The sequence below is a fragment of the Haematobia irritans genome, chromosome 4 (assembly GCF_050003625.1).
Source record: "Haematobia irritans isolate KBUSLIRL chromosome 4, ASM5000362v1, whole genome shotgun sequence".
Taxonomy (NCBI): domain Eukaryota; kingdom Metazoa; phylum Arthropoda; class Insecta; order Diptera; family Muscidae; genus Haematobia; species Haematobia irritans.
In genome coordinates, this window is record NC_134400.1 from 120018731 (window position 1) to 120031833 (window position 13103).

The following is a 13103-nucleotide window of genomic DNA, read 5'->3' on the forward strand; positions in this document are numbered from 1 at the left end:
TGAATTCGAAACAATATATTGAAATGTGAATCGATTTATGAAATTAAAAATGTGCTGAGTATTTAATTAAAGGATTGAGGATGTAGCTGTTTTGTAAGAGAAGTGTCGCGGCAATTTCTTGGGAGATTCTTTATATGAATAATGGGCTGAAAGGATCTCAAGGATGATCTATATAAGGGTCATGTTAAGGGGGGGTAGCCTGACGAACCACATCCAACAGGTTCGGTAAATCATTAATAAAACAATTTTCATATCCTAGATGTTATAAAAACGTTTAAAGAATGTCCGTCCGTCCGTTTTTCTGTTATGAAAATTTAAATTTCTACTTGTCCATTGTTGTGAAATTAGGAAGATGAGAAATTATTATCAACACCAGGCACTTCATATTTAAATGGATGGATAATAACGGATCGAAACCCACATTTCCGGCGAGCTACAGCCGCAGCTTAAATTCATAGTGCCACCGTTATCACCACAAATCTTGTCCATCACACATATTGTCGACGGACCTTCTATCATTGCTTTTTATTTTATTTGGCACGAATTCCATTTCACATGAGCTCATTTTTCAAAAGAAGGCCTTATCGTTTACTTCGATTTTTGATAATTTTTTTTATAGTAAACCTCATGTACAAAAAATTCTTACTCAAGGTGTACCACAAATGTTTGTTAACTCATTTCGTCGGGTATGAAATCTAGGGGTCATTTGCACTGAATGAAGACGCCAATTTATTAATAAATAATGCTAAAAAGCCACAAATTTAACAAATTGCAATTAGGTTTTTGGGATCCCGAAAAATCCCGGGATTAAAAATAAAAATCCCAGGATTAATCCCGTCCTGAAAATCCCGGGATTTCAAAGATAAATCCCGGGTGACAGCCCTATTGTAATGTTTTGGCAATTTTAAAGGGAGCCTTTAAAACCGTCTTGGATTTTTTGGCAAATCTTCACAATTCGATTTGATATTCTTTGTACATTTTTCCGTTTTAATCACATCTATTCAAATTCAACAGTGATGTATAATTTGATGAGTAGTGTGTACAAACATGAGCACAGTTGTATTTTATACGGCCAATGATATCAACTACATGGCACCACATTTTATTTTGATTGGCAAGTCTAGACTCTTTACTGGATGCAGCACGGTTGCATTAATTAATACCCTCTAGGATACATCGCAAGTAGTGGTGTCATTCGGGAGTGAGTATTAATTATAAATCCTTGTATTCGCGATTTCAAAATATTGAATCCCGGAATTTTTTTGGGTATTCTTTAAATATTTTTAGTAGTAACAATTACGGCTGTCATTCGGGATTGATTTTTAAAAATCCCGCGATTACGGGATTTTATCGGGATCCCGAATTTATGGTTCAATCTGAACAAACTTGATCTCATTGTAAAGCTTGTCCCAAGCTCTTAACTAAAGAAATTCGTAAAAAATAAAAAATAAAAATGTTGACCACAATCTTTTGAAAAATTTAATGTATCTTTTAAAGTCATTCGATAAGGTGTGTATAATATATAAGGTCCTTAATTTAAGGTATAGCTTAAGTTTTAGCAAAGTTATCAAAGTTTTTATTCCGAATACTATTTGTGTCAATGCTACATATAGACTGTCCACCCTCTCCAACTTTGGTTTGTGTTTGCCCACTTCAAACTCTGTCCATAGGAGAAAGTCCCGAACCCCAGACGAAGGCCGGCCCCCCATGTCACTTCTTTCGCGTTAGCCCACTTTAAATTATGTCCATAGGAGAAAGTCTCAAACCCCGGCCGAAGCCGTCCACCCATGTCACTTTACCCTTGCGTTAACCCACTTTGGATTCTGTCTATATCAAATATTGACATATACGGTTGCATTAAAATAAGTAAAACAAATAGTAAATTAAATAACACAAATAAGTACTTACAACATCCCAGCAAAACAAGTGTCGCCAAACAAGTAGTGAAAATTTTCTTTTTGGATCCGAAAGTGGTGCAAAATTTAAAACACTTCTTAAGGTGCGATCCGAATTCAGTGTTTTGGATGTGAATTAAAAAAGTTTGTGATATTTTGCTAAATATATATTTTTATTTTTAATGCATTCTAAAACTTGTCTGAAACAATTGACCTCAAATTTCAAAAATTCGCGAGTTTTCTAGAATGGATTTAGCATTTGTTCAACAAAATTTTAATTTTTTGTACCATTTTATTAATTCTTACTTTGTTTAAATACCCATTAAAATATGAAAAAAAAATTATAAAAATATGATTTAGAGGAACTACCTGTGTAGTAAAAATAAAGAACAACTTTCGGAGGACATTTTTGGAAGTGCTTTTAAAGTTGTGCCTTTGGAAAAAAATTTTTGCTAGGATAGTATATAATTTTCTTAATGGGCCAAAAATCAATACTTTTTGTATATATTCAGAATAAAACCTTGATAACATTGCTAAAATTTAAGCTTTAGTTACGAATTATATCTTAAATGAAAGAGCAGAAGACGGAATTTGATATACAGTAAGAAGTCGTATATGACATAATCGAAGGACTTTTAAGACACATCTATGTGTTTTCCAAAGGTACAACTTTAAAAGCACTTCCAAAAATGTCCTCCGAAAGATGTTCTTTATTTTTACTACACAGGTAGTTCCTCCAAATCATTTTTTTATAATTTGTTTTTTTTTCATATTTTAATGGGTATTTAAACAAAGTAAGAATTAATAAAATGGTACACATAATTTAAATTTTGTTGAACAAATGCTAAATCCATTCTAGAAAAATCGCGAATTTTTTAAATTTGAGGTCAATTGTTTCAGACAAGTGTTAGAATGTATTAAAAATAAAAAAATTAGCAAAATATCACAAACTTTTTAATTCACATCCAAAACACTGAATTCGGATCGCACCTTAAGAAGTGATTTAAACAAAACAAATTTGATTTGACTTTTTTTCCTCGACAACAAATTTTAATAATTTTTTATTGACAAATAATTAAAATGACAATTAAAAATATTTCTAATAACATTCGGTTTGTGCAACCGTATGGTGATGATGAGTACTGATGAAAGTTGCAAATGTTTTCTTCGTAAGTTGTATCAACCAATTTCCAAAAAAATTATTCATAAAAAAGTATTTGGTAAAACCAACCATTTATCTATTATCATAACTAACATTTTTTTGATGGCACTCCCAGATGGTTTTAAGAATAGAACCAATGTTGTAAATACAGAATATTTGTTGATACACTTGATATTTCGTTCCATAATTAGAATGTTCATTATTACAACCGATTGCCAACCAATCTCTTCTCTGTGTGTACAATTTTTCACAAAATTAGGGTCAACATTTTAAATTTGTTGTTATATCTTATACACTTTAATAGATATTTACGTGAAGTTTTTGTGGTTAATAGTTAATATTGGGATCAGCTTTACAACGGCACCAAGTTTGTTCAAATTGATTGAAATATAGAAAAATTTTGATTGACCCTTTAGATGTTATTTCTCAAGACCCGGATACTTCCGGGCCAAAATTTTTACTTTGTTGGAATCAGAACATCGAAATACGTAACATACTTGAAATGTAACGATTTGGTGAGGTACCAGTACAGTGCAAGTGCTCACTGTATCCTAATTTTAAATTTATAGAACCAAGATTTAAAACTGGGTTCTTTTCTAAAACATAATTCGCTCGTAATCAAAACCTAAATCCTTAAGTGAAGATTAAAATTAATGGATCCAAGTAAACTTTTTGGAGTGTACTTGGAAGAAACATGTACTATGAAACTACAAAAAATATGCAGTTAGGGAGCCACCGTGGTGAAATGGTTAGCATGCCCGCCTTGCACACACAAGGTCGTGGGTTCGATTCCTGCTACGACCGAACACCAAAAAGTTTTTCAACGGTGGATTTTCCCACCTCAGTAATGCTGGTGACATTTCTGAGGGTTTCAAAGCTTCCCTAAGTGGTTTCACTGCAATGTGGAATGCCGTTCGGACTCGGCTATAAAAAGGAGGTCCCTTGTCATTGAGCTTAACATAGAATCGGGCAGCACTAAGAGAGAAGTTCACCACTGTGGTATCACAATGGACTTAATAGTCTAAGTGAGCCTGATACATCGGGCTGCCACCTAACCTAACCTAACCTAGGATAGCCTTTAGTTGTAAGTGCCCGTACACTGAAAAAACTGTGAACCCACCAGGAAGATAACTTTCGGTAAATTTTAGAAAATTTTGAGTATTTTTAGAAAACTTCAACTAAACAGTATTACAAACACTGGCTTCACGCCGATGTCATTAAAATAAGTAAATATTTTTCGCCAAATTCAAGAAAATTTATTAGACATAATTAAGTTTTTTCACTTGTTAAAGAAAAATTTGTAGTTTGAAGGAAAAAATTGGTGTTCAAAATTGCAAGAATGTCTTTAGGGACATGCGAAGTTCTTGATGAAAGCATTTGTAGTAAAATTTGAAAATTTAAAGAAATACTTAACTATTTTGTGGAAGACACGAATTTAGTTAATCTGCATGCTTCATTTGTGTATATTTTTTTCCTCGGTTTTAGTTAATTTAAAATTATTAGAGTAAAGGAAACTTTCTCCAAGCATAATAATTCCATGAACAAAAATAAAGTTAAATTGGCTTTAGTGAAATAGAGAGTTCACTTTTTTTTTGAGTGTATAAATAAATTTTTTATAATATATTATAATAAATTAAGTTATAAATAAATGTTTTTTTTTCTGTGTATTCTATTTGGATAAAAATTATTGAAACTAAAGATGATCTTATTCTTATTAGCTTTAGTGTATATAGCATTTGACCACTTTTGGTAATGCCCATTTATAAATTTAAATGTGTTTGTATTTCCAATCGAAAACATCTTATTCTATATAATAGCCAGTTTTATTTCATCCAAAATCATTTGGCTTCGTACTCTAGCAAAGATGCGTTCAATCTTCATTTTATTCTTAATATTAAAAGTAACGGTTGGATTTCAAATAAATCCAAAAGGTGTGTGAGTGTAAATCAATAGTGAACAAAGAAATAATCAGAATTAACTATTACAAATTTTAAATACAATTTTAAATAAATAAAAATTTGTGCAAACGGTGAATGTGATAAATATACTGTTATTTGAATTTAATCAATTGAAGCTTTTTATTATTAAAATATAATAACAACATTTTTTTAAAACAATATCACAAAACAAATAAATTAATATTTTTGAGTTTTAACTCCTAATTTATCTACAGAATGGCATCCGCAATGGTTTGTGCGAAAAGTTCATTTAAGGGATTTAGGCCAAGTTTAAAACGTCGATTTGAGAGATAAATGCATGGTAGCATACCTTTTCAATTTATGTGCGAAAATATTTTTGTCTTGTCCATTAGTCAGAGTCGATGGTCGGAAACGAATTTCAAAATGTCCATTCTCGTGAAATGGACTTCTGCTTCCGAACGAAACAAGATATTGACTTGAAACTTGGCACAAGTAGTTGTTATTAATGTAGATCGGATGGAATTACAAATGGATCACATCGGACCATTTTTAGGTATAGCCCCCATATAAACGTACCCCACGATTTGACTTCCGAAGCCCCTTGGAGGAGTAAATTTCATCCGATCCATTGGAAAATTGGAGTTCAAAATTGCATGAATGTCTTTAGTGACATACGAAGTTCATGATGGACGCATTTGTAGTAAAATTTACAAATTTAAAGATATAATAATGAACTGTTTTGTGAAAAATACGAATTTAGTAAATCTTGATGCTTAATTTGTGTACAATTTTTATCACGTTTTTTAGTTAATTTAACTAACGTACCCAAAAAATTATTGAAGTAAAGGAAACTTTCTTCAAACATAATAATTCCATGAAATAAAATAAAGTTAAATTGGCTTTAGTGAAATAGAGAATTCAAATTTTTTGAGTGTATTAATGGGAGAAATTTTAAACGTTCAGAAATTATTTGTTGTGCAACATTTCACAATGCTGCCATTTGCTTTTGACTCAAAGTGTCATCTCCATCCAATATCGTTTGCAATTCGGCGTCTTCAAACTTTTTTGGTGGTCTTCCACGTTCTTCATTTCTCACATCAAAATCATTATTTCGGAACCGTTGAAACCTTCTTTTGCATTTTGCTTCTGATAGAGCATGACACCATATGCCTCGACAAGCATTCCATGCGACTCTGTAGCTCTTTTCTTCAAATTAAAACAAAAAATTAATGCTTTCCGCAAATCATCACTTTTTGGTATAAAATTCGACATTTTTAACACGATGAAAAAATATGATGTTGTTTGTTCAATGACTTGATGTATACTAAATATTTTTCACAGACGTCATACAAACAAAAAAAAAAAAAAAAATTAAGGGCTCGTTCACAACAATCATTTGGATCTTGACGCTCACTTGATACCGGTATACCTGGTATATAGCCCCCATATACACCGATTCAAGATTTGACTTCCGAAACCTTAGAGAGGAGTAATTTTTAATGCTATCCGGTTGAAATGTTGGTAAATTCCCTCTAACAACAAGGCAAAATTTTGTCTATATCGGTTTAAAATTATATATAGCCCCCATATAAACCGGAACCAGACTTTCACAGAATATTTCATCCGATCTGCGATGCCTTCTAACAACCATGCATAGTAGATCGGTCCAATTTCATATTCGCCGCCATATAAAACGACCAAGATGATATATTTAATCTGCTCTTTTCAACTGACATTAACTCCATATGGCATCCGCAATGGTTTGTGCGAAAAGTTCATTTAAGGGATTTAGGCCAAGTTTAAAACGTCGATTTGAGAGATAAATGCATGGTAGCATACCTTTTCAATTTATGTGCGAAAATATTTTTGTCTTGTCCATTAGTCAGAGTCGATGGTCGGAAACGAATTTCAAAATGTCCATTCTCGTGAAATGGACTTCTGCTTCCGAACGAAACAAGATATTGACTTGAAACTTGGCACAAGTAGTTGTTATTAATGTAGATCGGATGGAATTACAAATGGATCACATCGGACCATTTTTAGGTATAGCCCCCATATAAACGTACCCCACGATTTGACTTCCGAAGCCCCTTGGAGGAGTAAATTTCATCCGATCCATTGGAAAATTGGAGTTCAAAATTGCATGAATGTCTTTAGTGACATACGAAGTTCATGATGGACGCATTTGTAGTAAAATTTACAAATTTAAAGATATAATAATGAACTGTTTTGTGAAAAATACGAATTTAGTAAATCTTGATGCTTAATTTGTGTACAATTTTTATCACGTTTTTTAGTTAATTTAACTAACGTACCCAAAAAATTATTGAAGTAAAGGAAACTTTCTTCAAACATAATAATTCCATGAAATAAAATAAAGTTAAATTGGCTTTAGTGAAATAGAGAATTCAAATTTTTTGAGTGTATTAATGGGAGAAATTTTAAACGTTCAGAAATTATTTGTTGTGCAACATTTCACAATGCTGCCATTTGCTTTTGACTCAAAGTGTCATCTCCATCCAATATCGTTTGCAATTCGGCGTCTTCAAACTTTTTTGGTGGTCTTCCACGTTCTTCATTTCTCACATCAAAATCATTATTTCGGAACCGTTGAAACCTTCTTTTGCATTTTGCTTCTGATAGAGCATGACACCATATGCCTCGACAAGCATTCCATGCGACTCTGTAGCTCTTTTCTTCAAATTAAAACAAAAAATTAATGCTTTCCGCAAATCATCACTTTTTGGTATAAAATTCGACATTTTTAACACGATGAAAAAATATGATGTTGTTTGTTCAATGACTTGATGTATACTAAATATTTTTCACAGACGTCATACAAACAAAAAAAAAAAAAAAAATTAAGGGCTCGTTCACAACAATCATTTGGATCTTGACGCTCACTTGATACCGGTATACCTGGTATATAGCCCCCATATACACCGATTCAAGATTTGACTTCCGAAACCTTAGAGAGGAGTAATTTTTAATGCTATCCGGTTGAAATGTTGGTAAATTCCCTCTAACAACAAGGCAAAATTTTGTCTATATCGGTTTAAAATTATATATAGCCCCCATATAAACCGGAACCAGACTTTCACAGAATATTTCATCCGATCTGCGATGCCTTCTAACAACCATGCATAGTAGATCGGTCCAATTTCATATTCGCCGCCATATAAAACGACCAAGATGATATATTTAATCTGCTCTTTTCAACTGACATTAACTCCATATGAATATTGTACACTGAAAACAAAAAAAATTGTCGTGAGGCCAAAGATTATTTTGGTAAAATATAGAATAGAATCAAAATAGAGCAAAGAACAAACACTTTTTCCAATTACACTTCTTTTATGTTCTTATAAAACCACGTGCAAGCCGCTTATGAATAAATAAATTAACACAAAACACAGTAATTCCGTGTAATTCAAAATGAAAATCATGTTTATATGCTCGAAGTTTTTATAAAATTCTTTTCGTCACATACATGTTGAAAAATTAAATGATCACAAAAAATTACACGATCTTTATGACCAAGGAATGGTACTAGATATATCTATACATAACCAGTAAAATTTTTTAAATAGTAGAATTTGTTTGTCGCATTTTTCATATTTTTTCTGGGCGATTATTTTGTCACAAAGACAAAATGCTTTAGATAAGTATTCAATGGCTGTGGCAAACATGTCTTTTCAGTGAGTGTACGAATGCGAATTTTGCTTAGCATAGAAGACGCATTTATCAGATATAAAATTTTTTTCCTTGTCCAAAAGTCGGTAAACTTTCCAATGAAGTCGTTTTGTCCTTTTAGTTAAGTGATTCGACTTAAAATTGGGTATCCTAACATGAAAGAAAATGTAGTGTTCCTAAGGTCAACTTGGTTTTAATACTCCTGAAAAGATCTTCAAAATTAATGAAATTGTCTTTAAATTTTTTGACTTTGTGCATCTTTGGTTAAAATTGGAGATGTTTTTAACACTTTATTTTAAAGAAGTTTTTACTTGAAACATAGCATCATTTTTACTTGTAGTCGAGTCTGAATTTGGAAGTTGTCCTTAACTTGTTTTCAATGGACTTTTATAGCACATGAATAAACAAGCTGAAAAAAGTGATGAATTAAAATTTGTTTCCTATAATCAAATAAGAAAACCCAACCTTAAAAGAGAATTGTGTTCTCTTTTAAGGTTGGGTTACTTCAATTCCCCGCTTATTTGGCTCGGAATCAATGGTGAAAAGACAAAATCTTTGGAACAGGGCATGCTTTTATTCAGTGCGGTTTCTTTAAAATACATGCAAAGATAGCGAGTTTTTCTTGTTACACTTGTTTGAACTTCTTCACAAAATTCAAAATCTTTCCAAATCACACGAAAATTTTTGGAATATACATAGAAATACACTGTCTTCCAATAAATTTGTTTACAGCGAAAAGCAAATGATATTCGTTGGACAAAAATTTCATATGAGATAAAAGAATGATTTTTTACACGAGCAAAATTTATTAAACAAAAGAAGAAAATTATTACTGTTTAATAGATTTTCTTGAATTTTATCATGTCGGTACTTACAATCTGGTTTAGTTAATTTAAAATTTTTAAAAACATCTACATTTTATTTCATGATAAGTCCACTTTTTTCGGTGTAAATAATTAAAACGTATGTATGTAAATGCTACGTTAGAAAACCCACATATTTAAGCTAGCAATAAATCGCTCCAAATTAAGTCCCACATAAATGTCAAAATATATGCGTGAAATGCCCGCATATAAATAGTATTGGTGAACAATGTTGATGTTTTAACAATAATAACATGGCTTTGGTTTTCAAAAAGCTTTATATTCCATCTTTAGTCTCTAAAATGATATCACTTTTGAGTGTCTAATGTCAATTTATTTTTCCATAAAGGAAATCTAATTTGCTTATATACAATTTATGGCCATTTTCATGTAGATCCGTTAGGCTTTTTACCTACACGCAAAAAATAATTCTTTCCTCCCAAACGAAATTTTAGACAAATAAAGTTCGTTTCTCATTTGCTTTTCGCTGTAATGAAGTTTATTTGGAAGAAAAGTATATTCTTTTTGTGATAAACCTTTATTCTATTCCAGGATGTAAAAACAATTTCATAAAGACTAACTCAAAAAAATAAAAACAATCTTTTCTGACTACGAGTAATTGCATTTTCCCTCACATCTTTCTCACTTCCACGAGGTTTTTTAGTTCTTAGCACCTTTTTTGTAATACAAACAATGTAGAATAAATTATTCGATATTATAAATTTTTTAAATTTTTCCTTTCGCTTGGACGGAGAATCGAACCGCGGACCATGCAATTTGTAAGCCAACACACTGAACTATGTTGCTGTTATTGTCATCAATAGACAATTATCGATATAAGTTATATTTATATAGGATAGCTTGCGGCGCCGATTAAACAAACTTTATTTAACAGAAACATACATTTAGTTGGGCACCGTGGAGCAGAGGTAGCTACGTCCGCCTTGCATGCCAAGGGTCGTGGGTTCGATCCCTGCTTCGACCGAACACCAAAAAGTTTTTTCATATATACACCCAAAGAAATTTGTTAGTAGGGACAGCAGAAAAGTCTGCTAAAACAGCAGAAAGTCTGCTGAAAAAGGGACAGCAGTCACCGTTTGCTGAAATAGCAAACATTTCCTGCTATTTTGGAAGCTCGATTACACTAAAACATATTTTATTTTGGCTAAAACGAATAAAAATGTCAACTTAGGAACTATCCTAATATAATTAAAACAATATTTTAGGTATATCTATAGTATTTGACAAAAAAATCTGAATATTTATCGAATTGAGACATAACAGCAAACAAAATGTTTGCTGATCTATTTAGGAGCTTGTAAGTATATTACAGTGCAAAAATATACCAAAAACTACTTTTGGTTCTTAAATATGCTTTGGGGAAAAATTTATAACCTAAAAATTTTATAAATTGTTGTTCATTTGGCCCTAAAGTACAAAAATATAACAGCAAACATCGACTGCTGTTTTTAGCAGACTTTTTTATATGAGTGTATATATTCCAGATATGTTCGGAAGACTCCGAAAAGATGTTCAATATTACATACTACTTTTTAAATTTTTACTATGAACTGTAAAATGTGTCTTATTAAAGACTTAAAGTCAGAAAAGAACAGTGCTTGATATAAACGAAATGGACTGTGTTGTTAATTCAAAAATATTTTTTATTGACGAAATAAAAATTTTGTAACAAACGAATTTTTTTGGTGATAAAAGTTTAAAACTTTCAAAGCAATTCAAAAAACGCTAACAAAAAAATCTGGCTAATTGTTCAATCCTCCATACACTGAAAAAAGACCGTAGTTAAATTACGCATAAATGACGTATACCTACACGCTCACAAAAAATCGCTTCTGTAACATATACTCCCAAACATATTTTGCTTCAAGCATATACATTTTTGGGTATTGCCCAAACATTTATATGTTTGATCTCTTCCAATATATAATATGTTTGAAAGCAAATTGGTCTAAACAATATATGTTTGGGTAGTCTAAGTTCCAAACATTTTGTATTTTTGCATCCAAATTCAATAATGTTGTCTTCCAAAAAACAATATGTTATTGTGTGAACATATAATATGTTTGGAAGCATTTTGCACCCAAAAATATTATATGCTTAAAAAAAATCTCCCAAACAATATTGTGCTCAAAATTTTATTTATTTATTTATATATTTACAATCATAATGAATTATGAAAATAAACAGGTAATATAGGTGCTAACAACATAGGTTTTCGACCTGAATGCTCAAAATTTTGTTTCTGCCTAATTGTATATTCCCCCACATCTTTCTCACTTCCACGAGATTTTTTAGTTCTTAGCACCTTTTCCTGTAATACAAACATTGTAGAAGAAATTATTCAATTGTATGATTTTTTTTATTTTAATTTTACCTTTTGCTGGACGAGGATTCGAACAGCGGACCACACAGTTTGTAAGGATCAAAGAAGTAGCAGATCAATTGCCCAAGGAAAAATAAAATGTTAATTTTGTAATAACAAGCAACAACCACCAACTTAATTCAATATCGCTCCCTGTTAAATAACGCTCCAAGCTACTAAACACATATATGTTTATAGGCTATTTCTAAATTAATATATGTTTGCATCCAAGCATATTATATTTACAAACATTTTATGTCCCAAACATAATATGTTCTAACATATTAACATATATGTCCCAAACATGTTATGCTAGTTTATGAACATTATATGCTTGCACTCAAAAATATTGTGTTTAAAAATTTGTGTTCCAAACATATAATGTTTATAGCCAAACATATGAAAAACAGTCTTTTTCATCCGTGTACGTTCAATATGAACTGAAGCAGAAGAGAAATTTCGTACGATTCTCAAAAATAGAAAAAATGAACTGCTGTATACTTAAAATGGTCATGATTTGGCGCCAATGATTTTTTTCTTTACTTATGGTCTGTTCCTGTATATCGAACGATAGCTTTCTTTCGTATTTCAAACGAAAAAAATTGATTTTAGTTCCTCTATTTCGAAAGGCAAGTCACTTCATACTTGGTGTCGAGTAACAAATAAATATATACAATATGCGTTAAGAAAAAAGTAAAAACATTGTTAACATTTGGAACAGGGTAAAATTTATAAATATACAGAAACCCAAATTGATTCGAATTCGAGTGACTGCTTTTCTATCGACTGGGCTTTCATAAATAAAATAAAGTCTGTCCTTATACGATGGTAGTTTTCTTGTACTATAGTGATAATTAATTTATTACGAAATTTCAGATGATTCATATCAATTAAACGATCCCGACGTTTTGAAAACCCCTCAGTTTTGGTTGGACGATTCTCTGCGTACACTGAGAAATAGAGTATTTCGCAGGGAAAATCGAAATATTGCAAAAAATGTAATATTCTTCATTGGTGATGGAATGTCGGTGCCCACGGTCACTGCTAGTCGAATTTACGATGGACAGATGAAGGGAATTATAGGTGAACGAAACACATTGTTTATGGAAAGATTTCCATATGTGGGTCTTTCGAAGGTACTCCATGCCATGAGTTTTAAAAATCATTATATGATAATAAGTGTATCTT

The 13103-nt window shown here is 31.4% G+C and overlaps 1 protein-coding gene across 5 annotated transcripts in view; it reads left to right on the forward strand.

The window, feature by feature from the left end:
• Alp1 (Alkaline phosphatase 1) overlaps positions 1-13103 on the forward strand; it is a 57708-nt gene that overhangs the window by 2238 nt on the left and 42367 nt on the right. For 4 of the 5 annotated variants that reach the window (XM_075307442.1, XM_075307445.1, XM_075307443.1 and 1 more), the window contains one exon: positions 12792-13051. In XM_075307442.1, coding sequence (XP_075163557.1) covers positions 12792-13051 — 260 coding nt within the window. Of the gene's footprint in view, positions 1-1284; positions 1510-12791; positions 13052-13103 lie in introns of those variants that run through there. The other variant, XM_075307446.1, reaches the window with a different exon arrangement.